The sequence below is a fragment of the Euprymna scolopes genome, chromosome 19 (genome assembly GCF_053919585.1).
Source record: "Euprymna scolopes isolate OS-2025 chromosome 19, ASM5391958v1, whole genome shotgun sequence".
NCBI lineage: Eukaryota > Metazoa > Mollusca > Cephalopoda > Sepiida > Sepiolidae > Euprymna > Euprymna scolopes.
The window spans coordinates 47,803,582-47,820,289 of NC_136500.1; the positions used below are offsets into that span (position 1 = coordinate 47,803,582).

General features: G+C 31.4%; 1 protein-coding gene across 1 annotated transcript in view; it reads right to left on the reverse strand.

Moving 5' to 3' along the window:
* LOC145303561 (uncharacterized) overlaps positions 1 to 16,708 on the reverse strand; it is a 150,595-nt gene that overhangs the window by 12,909 nt on the left and 120,978 nt on the right. Inside the window, exon 3 of the mRNA XM_080145074.1 lies at positions 9,032 to 9,526. Coding sequence (XP_080001200.1) covers positions 9,032 to 9,526 — 495 coding nt within the window. The remainder of the gene's footprint in view (positions 1 to 9,031; positions 9,527 to 16,708) is intronic.

Sequence of the window (16,708 nt, forward strand, 5' to 3'; positions counted from 1 at the left end):
CTTTATTCAAGGGCAAGTAACGCTTTCCGACTAATCTGAAAGAATGATAACTCACGTCATGACACTGAATAATCCGAATAATACAGATTCGTGGTCATTTATTTATGTAATCCCTTTATTGTTCTCTTACTGTTGGTCACCATTTCTTCTTTATGTCATCTTCTTACTCTCCTCTTCCTATCTTTTCTTTATTCACGTCTTCCTACTGTTCTTCACTTGCAGGGTGCAAAAAAGAGTCTAACTTAAAAGTCTCCTGCACTGTCGACCAAACTCCAGTCCTTATCACAACAATTTGGCATTCTTATGCTTATTTTACAAGTACTTTCATAGAATGTGCTCCGATAAACCTAATACGCTTGTACCCCTCCCCAAAATATCCACAATCAACCAAACTAACAGCAAAAATCCTATCCTTTCACTGTATAAGTCCGTAAACAATAGAAAACTTTCTACTCTAAATTTCTTTCCTAAAACGATTTTCCTTTGGATTTCTCCTGACTGCATCAACATGCAGAAATTTAAATGTAATGTGAAAAATATCTTGCTGTACAACTCCCCACTCAGTATGCTCCTATAAACCTGGACCATACTCACAGTAGTTCCTTATGTCTCAGTCGCAATGTGCCTTTTTTGGGATGAAGTAAAAAAAAAAAAAAAAAAAAAAAAAAAAAAAAACTTCTGTTACCGATATTATCTCTATTCCTCTCAACATTTAAAACATTTAAGTATGAGAAACAAACCAAACAAATTTTTATTCATTGTTCTTTCTTTTTCTTTTGTATTTTTTAAGGTTTCATTTTTCACTTGCATCAAACAAAGATGATTAAATTTAATAAGCATAATCTCACAGTTAACCAAAATATCAACATATTTCAACTTTTAAACCTTTCGGTCATAAATACCTTTTACTTGCTGCACATACTGAGCTAGAAAAAAACCCTCATTATTTAAAGATAAAGTATTGCTACACTATTTTTTATTCAACATTCAAAACCTGCAAAAAAACTCTTGATTTGAATTTAGTACTTGGCAAAAAAGATTGTTTTTTTTTTTTCATGGAAGCGGTCGAGTAATAACATAACCTGCAAACTTGAAATGAATACAGCTGAAAGGCAGAATTGCAGAAATGCAATAAAAACATTCCAATCAATCGAAAATCGTTTTCAAGAATTGAAAATCATTTATTTTTCTCAATCTTAACATTTGAAAATTGCTCAATACTTTGGATTTTCAAAACCTCAAACACTAATTCCAATTCATTGTTATTCTTATTATGGTTGTCTTCAAGTCCAACATAAACAAGTTTTTGATGAACCGTTCAACTTAAGTTAACAATTGGTATATATATTATTTTTTAATTGGAATTCATTTTTGAGATGAGCATTATATATATTAATTTATTTTATTTCAGACTATTATTCTCATCTTTATTGGTTGTTTTTCACAACGTTTCGGTCAACTATTCCTCTGGCCTTCGTCAGGTGGTAACCACGACGGATAGGAACTTCGAATCTCCTAACTGCATTCTCAGATGGCAGTGATTGCTGAGAATGCAGTTAGTAGATTCGAAGTTCCTATCCGTCGTGGTTACCATCTGACGAAGGCCAGAGGAATAGTTGACCGAAACGTTGTGAAAAACAACCAATAAAGATGAGAATAATAGTCCGAAATAAAATAAATTAATATTTAAATTAACAAATTTACCGAATTTCCATTACTGTCGATTACTATATTGTCCAATTGACTACTGTACACTCTTTAACCTTTATCCTCGAGTGGCCTCTGGGCCTTGATAAGTGGTGATGCCTATGTAAAAAAAAAAAAAAAAAAAAAAAAAAAGTATTTAACAAGTTTGACAACTTGTAATTATCTGATCTTTATTAACTAAGTTCAAAATAAAGTTTGTTTTCTTTTTAATTCTTTTCTGCAACATAAGTGTTGTTGGTTTATGGCATATCTGCCCTTTCCGGATTATTTACTAACCAACAATTTGGAAAAAAAGTTTTTACTCTTGAAGTTCTTTATGTCTTCAAATACAGGGTGGGGCAGAAATAACAGGTGTTTATGAAATTGCTATTATAAAGATTGGACAAAATGGAAACACAGTGTTGGAAAAAGGGTCGTCTTGCACAAGCACATTTTTTTTTCCTCTCAAGGGAAAGATGAAACCAATATTTTGGTAATTTAAGTTTAAAATACCTATTAATTGATGCAAAATTTGCAAGGTGTTTCCATTTCAAAAAACCCGTCATTTCTGTTATTTGATGCTGAATTCAGTAATTCTGGAAAAGTTCTTATTCTTTAAATTCTTTATATCTTTGAATATTTATTCATGGTGTTTATTTTGTTTTGTAGAAAAATGTTTTTGTTTTTGACTTTGCAGAACATGATTGAGTTTTGAAAAGGAAACGATAATAACATCAATGTTTGGTGCATTTTTGTTTAGGCAGCCAGTATTTTCAGACATCTTGATCTAATAGCACTGAATTCCCTAACAGACGATAGTAGACCTGAGAGCAATAGTAACTAAGGGGCAACCCCAGTTTTTAAATTGAGCCTCACCAGTGAATGTCTTTCGAGGTCATATGCAGGATCACACGTGTTATTCTTTCACTTTCTTGTTTCGATCCTTATTCTACTGCAAAACTTTAACAGATTATGATCCCAAGTAGAATGATAGTAGCCATTGAAACAAACTCGAATACAACAGGATTAAAGAAAAATATAACCTGTGGAAAACAAGGTATTATACCATTCATCTTCGCTTGATCTGAAAGAAGCCATCATGTGAAAACACATGCAGAACATATACAGTTCTTAGACAACAAAAGTTAATTGTTACTGATGCAAAAGGCCTTTTGGTTTTTATCCATAATTCCCCCCAAGTTAAAAATGAAAAATAAAGAAAAATCTTTATGAAGTACGTACTTGTGACAGACCAAAAATGTCATATTCTAAAAAAATCACGTAAATTGATCAAGTTGTTTTATTTTTAAATAAGAAAATCAAATTTTATGAGCAAGCAAAAAGTGACTGCCTCGCATCATTAAGGGCAGATAACTCTCCAATGATTTAAACTTATCATTTCAGCCTGATAATGACTGATTTCCCATTAATCGCTTAAAAATGATTTTCTTTATAAAATAAAATTACTTGACAAATTTACATGATTTTTGGAATAGAATTTTTTTTTGTTATATCACAGGTACATACTTCATAAAGATTTTTCTGTATTTTTCTTTTTTAAATATGGGAGAAATTCTGGACAATCACCGGCTTCTTTCATAAATACTGAACTAGATATGAACTTCATAATATGCAATATTCACAATTTTATGTATCAAATTTAATTATAATTTCAAGAGATTTAAACAAAAAATCAGAAACAATTTACAAGAATTGTTTTTAACCTTAATAAGATTATACTAAAGTGGCCAATTAATCCAATTAATCTGTAATTAAATGGATAACAATAAATAATAGAAATTAATGCTTAGAAGGCTTATAGAATTAAAACTGCAATGACGTTGAGTTTCTGAACTTTGGAGATAAGGATTGAAAATTTGTATTATTTGGAATATTCAAACTACTGTTCTCATGAGTTTAGGCCTCTCACAATTCATACTAGAAATGTCTGCAAAGAAATGTAGCATACCAGATAAAGTATTTGGCAAAAAAAAAGTTGAAAGTTCAATCCTCAGTGCAGGCAACACTCAAAATACAACATTTCTGAATTTTTGAAATGAGGATTGGTTATTCATGTCATTTAGATTCATCGGAACTACTGTTCTCATCTTGAGTGTGATTTTCACGTTTTGGTCAACATAAACTCCGACTTTCTTCAGATTTATGTTGTCAAACTCTGTAATTTGGACAGAATTTTGAATGAAACCCTTTATTTCACAGGAGTAGCATGCTCTTGTTCCATCAGAGATGACTGGATAAAGGTCCCAAGTAATTTGCAATTGTATTTTTCGACCACCCACACTGAGAATTGAACCTTCAACCTTTAGGTGAATATCACTTTTACAATTGATTTTTCTAAGTACTCTAACCACTACACCACGGGTTTGATGAAGCCAAATAATACAGACTCAAAATACAATTGCAAATTACATACGACTTCTACCCGGTCATGGCTGATGAAACGAGACTATGTTAATCCCATGGATTAAATAAAGGATTTCGTTCCAAATTCCGTGCAAATTTTCAAGTTCAACAAGTTACATAACCGAAAAATGTCGGAGGTCACACTGACTGAAATATTATGAAAACACCCAAGATGAGAACAACAGTCTGAATAATCCAAATAATATGTACAACGATGTTTATGGGTATAAGATGAAAGATTTAAGTTGTTGAATCAGTCCGCTCAATTCTGTCTTATTTTATTCGTTTTTTTTTACTAAGCCGTAAGTATTAGTGAGCAAATGTTTATTGCTCTTCAGTGTTACTGATACTGCAATTGCTTTTGGTTTTTTTATTTGATTTCACTTCAAATGATTTTATTACTTAAAACTGATGAGTCACACGAAGCAGCTCTATTTCCTCCATCATTTATGTTATGTCTTTTTAATGTGATACGAGAAGAGTCATTTGCTTTTTGGTAGGTTTCCTTTAAGCATATGACTGCTGGACAGAATGTGGCGATAAGTTAATCCATTGTGGTTGGTCTTTTCGACCCTCATATTCCACTGGATGATTTTATTAGCCATGTTTAAGGTACATTTCTTTTTTGTTTGGGTTGAACTCGTGTACAAACTTTCGTCTTCCATTTCCAGAGTCTCAAATTTAATTTTTGTTGGAATAGTCTTTTTTCTAAAAGTTAATCTTTATCTATGAAACTTGATCAATTTATATGATTTTTGGAATATCAAATTTCTGTTTAGTCGTAGGTATGTACATCATACAGATCTTTATTTTATTTTTTAATATGGAGGAATTCTGGACAAGGACCTTGTCTGTTTCTGCTTTGCCCATTGGTTGAGGGATCTTTTACAGCTTCTTTACCGAAGAAATCGTTTGGTTGATTGAATTTTTGATATTTCTATTTTCTTTGAGAACTTGGGTCCTTATTTAGAATTACACTTATTTAAAAAAAAAAAAAAAAAAATACAAAAAAATCTTATTATTTTTAGCAATTTTAATACTAAATGTATTCGTTAAGGTTGGTTTTAATCTCTATAGTTTTAACTGAGTTGTTTCCCCTAATTTATGCTGAATCAAAAACCATAGCTGACCAAAAATAGTATGTCTCACTTCATCATAAAATTTGATTTTCTTAGTTTAAAAAAAAAAAAAGAAAAAAAAAAAAGCTACTTGATCAATTTATGTAACTTTTGGAATATGACATCTTCAATCCACGACGAATACATAGATCAAAGGACTTTTTTGTATTTTTGTTTTTAAATAAGTGTAATACTAAATAAGCACTGGAACTGGTATGTTCCATGATTATTCTTAGAATAGTTTTCATTTCTTGGATTTCAGTTCTAATCTCGCTTTTAGGTAGTTACTTTTATGCTTTATTACATTTTGGTTGTGCAGTCGGTGTCCTTGTATGTTTATATTTAGAATGTACTTTTTTAGTATCTTGTAGTGGTGATTATTTTCCTTGCTTCCAAGAAAAGAATGTTTTTAACATGTTTTAAGCTGGATATATTTCCCCCCTCCCCCCAAACTTCATAATCTTGGAGCTTGCAGGGTGCTCTTTTTGCAGCTAATGTAGTTTGCCTCATTTCATTAGTCTGTATGTTTTGTGTTTCTGACACATCTTTTACATACTGGTGATCTATTACATCTGTCTTGATGGTGATTAAACATTTGGCGATAAAAACATCCAAGTGTATTTGCTATGCATGTTTCAGCTTTTATTTTCACATAACCTACTTCAATTTTACGTGGAGTTTTAGAGTATTAAAATTTACTTTGCATTTGTATTTATTTTTTGTTCCAGCATTATCCTTTTAATGTGTTACATTTTGCTATTTTTTTAATCTTTTTTTTTATCATTATTTCGTTTATTGTGCTATTGTGCATAATGATAAGTTGGAGCTTTTGAGAAATTTAGAGATTGATTTTATATCATTGAGATTTTCAGGCTTTCTGCAACTTGGAGTTTTTAACTTCAATGAATATTCTTCCATTTGTAAGGTCTTAATTGTTTTAGACTATATTTTTTTGGAAGAAGATTTGTTCTATTTTGAAGAGTGATATTTCCATTATCGGTCTATCTTCAATTGATTGTATTACAACAAATGGTGTGTTTTAATGTTGTTTCAATCTCACTATCTAAGCTTCCACAGTGAGGTCGATTGGTGGATTTTTATGTGCACTGATTGTACATTTTTGTTTCCACTTCATTCTTCCTGCTCATGGAGCTCAACTGCATGCGAGGTGCCAGGTGTGGAAATTCGTTCGTCCTTGTGCCTCAGGTATAACTTTATCAAAGGATGTCACAAGCAACTGTATTCAATAGGCCTCACTGTTCGTACAAAGATGCTTCTTGGGTGTGTGTAGTCATGTTGCAGCTTTCTTCTCTAGAACAGAAAAACCCTGAGCCATCATCTTCTAATTCTTATATATATATTTAGTTTATTATATATGACGTTTCTGAATTTTTGAGATGAAGATTGGTTATTCGTATTTGTATTGATTGGACTACTGTTCTCATCTTGCGTGTGATTTTCACAATGTTTTGGTTGATGTAATCTCCGACCTTCTTCAGGTGTATCTTGTCAAACTCAGCAATGTTTCTGTCGAACTCGGGAATTTGGACGGGATTTCAAGCAGACCCCTTTATTTATTTCACAGGGGTAGCATGCTTTTATTCTGTCAGCAATGACTGGATAGAGGTCCTAAGTAATTCGCAATTATATTTTTTTGGTCGCGCACACGGAATTGAATCTCTAACCTTCAGAAGAATATCACTTTTTACAACTGATTTTTCCAAGTATTCTAACCATGCTTGCACGTGTATGGCATAATTTAGTGGTCAAATTTTCACAAAATTCCACGCATTAAGTTAGGCTGTTTTTGGCAATAACATGTTGAGTGTTGTCTTCTAAATAGTCTATTGTGTCTGGTTTATCAGCATAAATATGAGACTTTACATATCCCCAAAGAAAATCTAATGAGGTCAAATCACACAAATGAGGTGGCAGCTCCATTTCATGAAATTATTTGTTCATCAAATGTTTCTCTCAGTAAATGATTGCATTGTGTGCTGTGTGCCTCTGTCCTGCTGAAACCACATGAATTGCCAAACCAAGTTGAATTCAAAATAGTCAATAGTTGACAAATCTGTGATTAAATAAAATATCAATTTAAAGTTTTTCTCTTTAAACATGAAGATTTTACTATTTTTTAAAAATATTTTCCTTTGACAAAACTATTACTGTGGCACTTGTCTATTAATAAATAACTAAGATTAATTAGCAATAGTTTTAAGCTTTGTCAAATTATATTTGCTCTCTAAATTTTTATAATGCTTCCAAATGTAATAAAGTTATGACAAGAAATGTAATTGTACATGGTTACATTTATGGGGAATTGCAATTTCACATAGTACTTGAAGAGATTGATATTTTAAATATTTTGAGTACATTTTTGGATGAATGTATATGTTGGTTATGACAATCATTTTATTCAAAATCATTGTTGTGTCAGGTTTATGTTGTGCAAATTAGATTAAAGCATTTCCCTATTCTGTGAATTCAAAACTTGCATGATCTCATTTGAAAATATTTTATGAAAAATAAAATGTTGAATCTAATGAATGTCAGTTAAAAATCTTGAGTAAGCAATTTACTAAACTGAACTCACTTGTATTAGATACTTGAGGACCTTAAGCCGTTAGTTCAACCATGATACATAGTTTATTCATGTATAAATTTAGTGTTTTGAACCACTTCCAGAAAGTAAATAGATTTAATTATGACAGCAGTCCTCTGATTAATGCAAGTCAAAAAATATTTTTACACGACAGATTTACTAAAGTGAAACCACTTTATTAGTTCATATAAAATTGTCGAATATAAGAATGTTTAATTTGAGTCTTAAAGACAGGTCTAGATCTGATGACCCCAGAAGAAAAATTAAATCAGTTTTCAGAAAATGTTTAATGCCAATCGTGCATTACGTTTTAAAAGAAATCTTTCAGATTGTTTCTGTCTTTGTTTAATTTTGCTACTTTCCTTTGTGAATTGGTATCTTATTCTTTTGTTTCACATCAAGAACTCACCAAGAATGAAAATTATGACAAGAGAGAGAATAGTTGAAGAATATGATGTTTGATATTTTGAAGCAATCTTATTGTTTGCTAGTTTCTATACAAGTTATTCTCGCTGACTGGCTAGGTGATTTTACAAATTAAAAAACAATACCCTCCCCCTTACATGCTGCACTGCATATAATCTTTGTACCATTAGCATGCACAGGGGTGGGTGATGTGGGATATAGAAGACAATTTAAGCCCATGATGATACCTGATACTAGTTGAGAGGAGGAGAAGGAGGATGAGATTAAACACATTTAATGTAAAACCATGTTGGTTCCTAGTGCTAGATAAAATTGGTTGTTTTACAGCATATCAACCCTTTTCACGTTATTTAATGCCGAATCCAAAGATTTTGAAGAAAATTTTTTTAATATAATATATTTGTTGTTTTCAAGTCGGTTTCTATTTAACCCATAGTTGGGACCCTACCAGGTACTACCACTCCGGGTCAGAGTGGACCTGGGAGCAATGGCAATTAGAGGGTGGCTCCACACTCCCCAAAGCCCGTAAGCTGGGGTCTCACCACTGGATATAGTTTAAGGTCATATCCAGGACCATAGATAAGATAGGAGAGTACTGCCAAAAATTAAACAGCAGAAATTTACATAAGTATCCATACATGTTTACCACCAGTGAGATGAGCTATCACCTTGCTGATGACATCTACTATATATAATTTTAGCATAGATTCACAACATTTTAGCAAATGAATCAAGTTTCAAAGTTTGATAAGTTGACAAAGTAAAATCTTACCTTCACCCGTTTCTGAGAGTTTTGTTGCTTCCAACATTGGTTTCTCACCAAGTTCTTTTAAATTCAATTGCTTCAGTTCAGCAGAAATTTTCATTTCTTCCATCTGTTTTTTCTCAACTTCAAAATCAAGGTCACTAATTTCTTTGTTTATATCATTGATCTTCTCTTGGTACTCGTCCCCTTCTAGAACCCCTTCTTTGATTTTCCGCTGGACATCACTAATCTCCTGCTCAATTTTGGAAACCTCCAACTCAAGTTCCTCAGTCAGTTCAGAGATGCGACTTTGGGCTTTCTGCAATCGGTCCTCACACTCATCAATCTTCTGTCTACAGTTAGTCATCTCTGAATGCAATACCTGTTCTGTTTGATGCTGCTCTTCTAAAATTTGGGGCCAGGATTCAAGTCGGGCCAATTCTTCTTCGTTGCTATCGGAAAGGCTTTGCAGTTCACTGATTTGGGTTTCAGTTTCTATCAATTCCTCAGCAGATATTATTTCTGGATTAAAAAAAAAAATAATAATAATGTAATTGATATCAAGTCATACAGATTAAGGTCAAAATTCTGAATTTCTGTATAACACACATAAACAAAAAAAAACTACTTGCCATCCAACGACTATTAGCTTTAAATATTCTTTATAAATGTTTAAATTATATTACATATTCTTAATTTAAATCTATTCCAATTTGAAAAACTAATAGTTTTTATTTACATTCCCTCCTTTGATGATTAATGTACATAACATTTTAAGGTTATGGTAACTTATTTTATGATTGAATTACTTTAATCAAATATTAATAACAAAATTATTACACCTAGTAGAAAATAGGACAATAAAATTATAAATGAACAATAAAAAAACATCAATTTAAAAACTTAAAAAAACAGTTATCCAAATTAAGTATACTGGGTTTTTGATGTGTACTTATATATATATATATATATAGTATTTCAAAATACTATGTTGTATTATTGAGTAAAAAAAAAAGAAAAAAAAAAAAGCAATTGGCAGTGTTGATAGCAATGAGCCGTTTTGATAGGTGTGACAAATAAAAAACATTTTCATTCATATACATTTGTGAATAAATGCAAAAGTTTTTTTCATATAAATATTTGTGCAAGACAAAAGTCATACTTGAAATGTCACCAAAACCATCGCCTCCATTCAGTCTCAAGAGACAATGGATACCCCCTGCAAGGATAGCTGCACATGTAATTGTGAGTCAAGGGTTACAGCAATCTCCAACCACACCTCTCCTGAATCAGCACTGCTTGAGTCCAGTATCAGGGAGAAGTCCAAGATGACTGGAAACAATGCTGAGATTAGCGGAGAGCACACACAACACCTGAAATTCCCAAAGAGTCACCCATTTTAGTTCTGACTAGGTTCAACATTGCTAAAACAGTGCAAATTCAGGAGGGACGTGGTTGGAGATTGCGCAACTCTTGCCACAAAATTTCACGTGCAAGTCACAGCATCATGAGTAATGTTCGTGATCATCATTGATAACGATGGACTTCACCAAAACATTGTTATAAGAAATGGAATTTGTAGGATATTTGTACATAGATTGGCCATGGACTGAAATTCAATTGAGAACCTGCCGAGTGCCCTTAAGATATTTCAATGGTAGGCTGTTAAACAACAAGCATGAACTTTGGCAAGCAGTAAAAATAGCCAATAACTTGTTACAATGACAAATCTAACATCAGCTGTTGAGGACAGACTGTATAAAATTATCGAAAACAAAGTAGAATCAGTGAAGTAAATGATGTAACACCTTTGTACTTTTGTTAATTTGATTTGCATTTTTTGTTCAATCTTGTTATATTCCTGAAACTATCTTTTTATATCCTTTTAAAATCAACAAATGAGTAAAATTTATTGTGCAAAACACGTACTTGCAAATAAAATATTAATACAAAAATTTGCGTATCAATAACATAACATTTTTACAATTACAGCAATAGTAATACTATCACTAATTGAAACATCTTATATAAAATAGATATAAACAGTTATAGAAACATTCAAATTTATTTCAAAATACCTGATCTTTTATAATTTGCACATAATTTCGAAATGAATTTTATATAAAGAATTTTGCATTTATTTATTGTATGGATATACAAGGGTATTTATCAGATTAATACAGTTCTTGAAGTTTTTAACTTTTAAATTCACATGAACATATCTTGGCTCAAACAAAAATTTATTGATCGAAATAAACACCATCAGAATCAACACACTTTTGCCAATGCCAATAATGTAAAAATCTTACGTTCTGGTGGCGATGAAGTCACTGAAAGCGTTTTTGATATCACTTGGGTTTTTGAAGCATTTCTCATGCAGAAAGTTGCCGAGATGCTTGCAAAAGTGGTAATTGGTAGGTGAGAGGTCTGGAGAGTATGGAGGATTTGGCAGTTTTGTAGCCCAATTCATTTAACTTTTGCAGGGCTGGTTTATTTAAAATTAAATTTATTTAAAAAAAAAAAGGGTTGGTTTAGCAACAGGCTGTTGGACATTGTTGTGGAAGAGAATTGAGCTTTTTCTGATGACTAATGCTCAGTGTTGTCAAAGTTTTTGATGCATTTCATCCATTTGTTGACAGTACTTCTCTGCCGTAATAGTTTCACCTGCATTAAATAAAAACTAATGGATGAGGCCAGTCAGCATGATCTTTTGCAACTCTGGCTTCGGGAAGTGTTGCGGAGTTTTGTCAATATCTAACCACTGAGCTGAGCATCGCCAGTTGTAGTAAAGAACCCACTTTCCATTGCAAGTCATAACCCACTCGAGTAACGGGTCGTTCTTGTTGTGTAAAAGATAACACTTCATACTACACGCCCTCCCCCACTCACTTCTAGATTATTATAGTATCCATGTGTTTACGATTTTCATAGCTCATAAATATGATAAAAAAAAAAGTCTTCAGTTAAAACCAACCACGTGTTCTCCTTAATCAATGTCAACCAGCTGTTAAGTACCATTTTAGGTCGCTAGAACAAATCAATAAAAATTCAAGTAAACACAATGTGTCTGTGTTTCATGAATAGAGAACAATGACTTACGGGAGCAAGGACTACAATTTTAATGAATGGGGTCATTTATTTTATTACATTAATTCATTAGCAGTTTTTTGTCATCACAGTTTTTTTTTATTAAGTCATTTGCAGTTAATATTTTACATAAAAAGGAATGGTACCATTAAATTTCTAAAAAAAAAACAAAAACATTTCTCTTAAATTCATTGTGCTCCATTATTTCAAATCTCACAGTGTATATTTAGGTATAATAAGCTAGCTGCACCTTAACCAGTGTTGCCTGGGAGTCTTTGCTTCCATTTTTTATTTTTTTCTTAATTACAAAAAAAAAAAAAATTGACGCATGCATGGTCCCCTGTGAGTGCACAGCGAACGAGGCATAAAAAACAATTGTATATAAAGATATATTATAAAACAAACTATTTATTTAATTTTAATATAAATCAAAGTCACAAAATTTCATTGTGAAAATGCGAGAATGAACAGCAATGTCTACTTGTTCTTCCTAGCGGTTGCATCTAAACATCCTGGGGAAAACATCAGATTACAGATGAAAATATACACATTTTATTAATGGTTGAAATAATGATTTCACACTACAAAAAATACAATTTTATTAAATAGCAGCTATGACAAATTTAGCAGATTTTTTTTTTCTTCAACATTACTGAATGTTTCGAAATGTAAAGAATCATTTTTTTTAATTAGAAATTCTTAGCAAACGAGTCATTTTGTATTGTGAAAATCCCATATTTTCAATTCTTTTTCTTCTTTAGGAAATGACTCCTACTCGATTCATTGTTTTTCTAATGAAAAAATAAAATAAGACAAAAAAAAAAATATGAATAGTTTAATCTTTCATTAGATTAAAACAGTCAGTTCCCAAAATGGCTGACAAATTTTATGGAATAGTTTTATTTGGTCTGTCAAATTAATAATTTTTGTGGATATCTTTTGTATTTTAAAATAAAACAGTGTTTATTAAAAATGTTGCTGTCTGGACTAATGGTCAGTGGTAAGATTAATGGAAAGTTTTTATTTTGTAAGAGACATGTTTATCCTATATTATATATACTATTTTCATTGCGGAAATTCCCGTCTGGACCAAATTACCATAGGTTTGCAAGAACAGATGCCACATACAAATTTACGTCTAAACTATTATCCACCATTTTATACAACTTTAGAACGCCATTATAAGCACATTTATTCGTTAGAATAAAACCCTATATTACATCTTAGGAGAGGCATCATCACGATCGCCATCATCTACAGATGAAGTTGTTCTTATTTTTCCCTCTTTATCTACAGTACCCCTCTCCAGTTTACACCCGGAAGATATATACACATTATGACTGTTTTCCAGGTGCCCTTCTTAATTGGATCATAAACTCCTATACAAATCATTAACTTTCCATTCCCCCTATTTATCCTTTACACAGTTCCAGTACTTCATTGATTGCCAGCTTTCAACTTCCCTATTCGAGAATAGACACCTTATTAAATAAACGAACATGCTAGATGTTTAAAAACATGGCCACTCTGTATACACACTACAATAGTTAAAATCTAAAACAAACCAATTGTTTGTTTTATTTTCCTTTTCCAACTATTTTACTACAATTCTACTGTTATTAATCAAAATTGTTTTCTGCAAAAGCAAAAAACAAACGTAAGCACGATATTGGAAGTTTGTCATAACAGTGACTGAACGACAGATTTTGTAAACAAATACACACGGAGACAGATAGATACATAGACAAAGTAAGAAAAACAGATAAGGAGAGAGGTAGATAGACTGACACCTAGATAGAGAGAGAGAAAGAGAGAGAGAGAGAGAGAAACAATTTTTGGAAAAAGATTACACACTTTTTATTAATTTTAAACAGAACATTTTCTTTATTTTTTAACAATACACATAGTTTTTATATTTTTTAACATTATAAACCTTTCCTTTACTTACAAACAATACGGACAAAACTTTTTTGTATTTTTTATTTTTACTTTTGTATACCAAAATACTGGATTTTAATTGTCTGCAAATAAGTAGTTTTTCGATTATTAAGCAATAGTTTATTTTATGGCTATTTAAAAAAAAATATACTGTGGCAATAATGTACGTGCATAAACACAAAATTATTTTATAGAAAATACAGTTGCAGAATTATTTTACAAAAAATCTTTTTGGCTTACCTACGTTATTTGTGACCTATTTGCGTTTTAAGCCCAAAATTATTTTATAGAAACTACAGTTGTGAAATTATTTTTTAAAATTCATTACCGTTTACCTGTGTTATTTGTGACCTATTTGTGTTTTAAAAAAGAATACCGCATTTTAATTGTCTGTAAATAAGTAGTTTTTCGAATATTAAGCAATATAATTTTTTTATGACTATTTTTCTATACCGTAGGGGTAATCTACGTGCATAAGCACAAAATTATTTTATAGAAACTAAAGTTGCAAAATTATTTTAAAAAAATCATTTGGGTTTACTTACGTATTTGTGACTTATTTGCGTTGTAAAAAGACTAATATTTAATAGAAGTTTTCACGCAAGGTAGTTACCGACGACGCTACTTATTTGCTTTTATCTTACTTTGCTTTATGACGGGACATTCTCTTTTCCTTATTGTTTTTTTTCTATACAGACCCACACCCTCTAACTAAAAGGGGATCTTTAAGGTCAACACTAGTATTTTGCTTGATGTAAACATAAGTTTTTTCTACATTTTGACATGAACAATTTGTCTGTGCTATAAATGCTTCACAAACTTTACAGAGGTAAAATTTAATCATGTTATTACTGAACATGTAATCATGTGATTATTACATTTTAAGGTGGAAGCACAGATTACTTACAAAACACCCTTCTCTAACATGTTCAGAATGGCTTTAAAATTAATAACATTATTTCATCACGGTAACAAAAAAAAAAAAATACATAAGTATCCAATATTTAAATTTTTTTCTGACTAACACTGCACACCCAAAATTTCCAGGTTGGTTCATAGTGTTTGCACGTGGGGATCATGACAGTGATTATCAGAGTTAAATTTGGGGCAGGTATTTTGACCCCTCTCCCCCGCCATAAAATGAAAATTCTGAAAAACTGTTCTTAACAGGGTATTCTGAAAAACCGTTCTTAACAGGGGTAGGTTGCAAGTGTCCATCCCGAAAACCATTCTTATCATGAGAATGTTGGGGGGTGTCTAGTCCAAAAGCCGTTTTTAACATGAGTTGGGCAATACCAACAACAGCCGTACTTAAACATTTTACGAGGGGGGGGGCATGCTTCCACCGGGTAACGCCGGTTAATTAGTTAAAAATAAAATTGAAGTATATTTAAAAAAATAATCATAATGAAGTAACTAATATAAAATATTACCAAAGAAATATCTTTACAAATAAAACAGAAAAAAAAAAAATTAGTATTTATATTACTTAATTATTAGATTAGTTTTAAATTAGTATTTATATTATTTAATTATTAGAATTCTTTTGAGAGGAGTAATCTGTAGATTTTGTGGACTATTATTCTCATCTGTTTTATAGTTGTTCTTTAACAACATTTTGGCCAACTATTCCGCTGGCCTTCATCAGATTGTTAAGCACAACGGGATAGGAATGCTAAATCTTCAACTGTATCTTCAGTAATTTTGGGGAAATAAAATCATGTAAAAAAATAAATAACAAAGAAGTAATTAGTAATTCTATAGTTGTTATTTCACCACGTTTTGGCCAACTAATATCCTCTGGCCGGCTTTGGGTAGGATTGAAACTGCTATCTTCAGACAATGCTCACCTGGAACTGTAGATAACAAAAAACTTGGATTTATAAGACCAAAAAATCCAACCTTGATCGTCCATCAGGGCCCATCGCGCAGTGGATAGAGACATTGAGTCTCTACAATTCCAGGTGAGTACTATCTGAAGATAGTGGTATCAATCCTACCCAAAGTCGGATAGAGGGTTAGTTGGCCAAAACATGGTGAGACGACAACAACTCAGTAATTACTGAAGATACAGTTGAAGATTCAGCATTCCTATCCAGTCATGGTTAACAACCTGACGAAGGCCACAGGAATAGTTGATCGAAATGTTAAACTATAAAAAAGATGATAATAATAAATAAAATCAGTATTTGCAAAATAGAAATTGAAAAAATAAGGAAATCTGCAAAACTTAAATATAGTCAATCTGCCCATCATTAGTTGGCAAAATCGACTAAATAAATCAATAAGATTTGGCAGCCATTTTAGGAACTAATCACTCCAATATAATCCTCCTTTTTTATTTTTATTGTTTTTTTTACATGATTTTATTTTCCAAAAATTAATAGGAACCTTTGTTTTGTTTGTTTTTTTATTTCATTATTTGCTTACATTTTACTCTTTTGAAAATAAATATCAACACATCTCATAATTGTATATCGCAAAGCGCTGCACAGTGAAAAATATAAAAAATTTTTGCAAACAAATTTGATGTTGGATTTTTTTTTTTTTTTTTTTTACAAATCAACTATTACAGCCAAATCAAGTCTTCATTAGTAATTTGTAGATGTCTATATATGTCAATATTTATAATTAACTGATGAAAGTCAGATTTGACTGAAACGTTTGGTTTATTGTTAA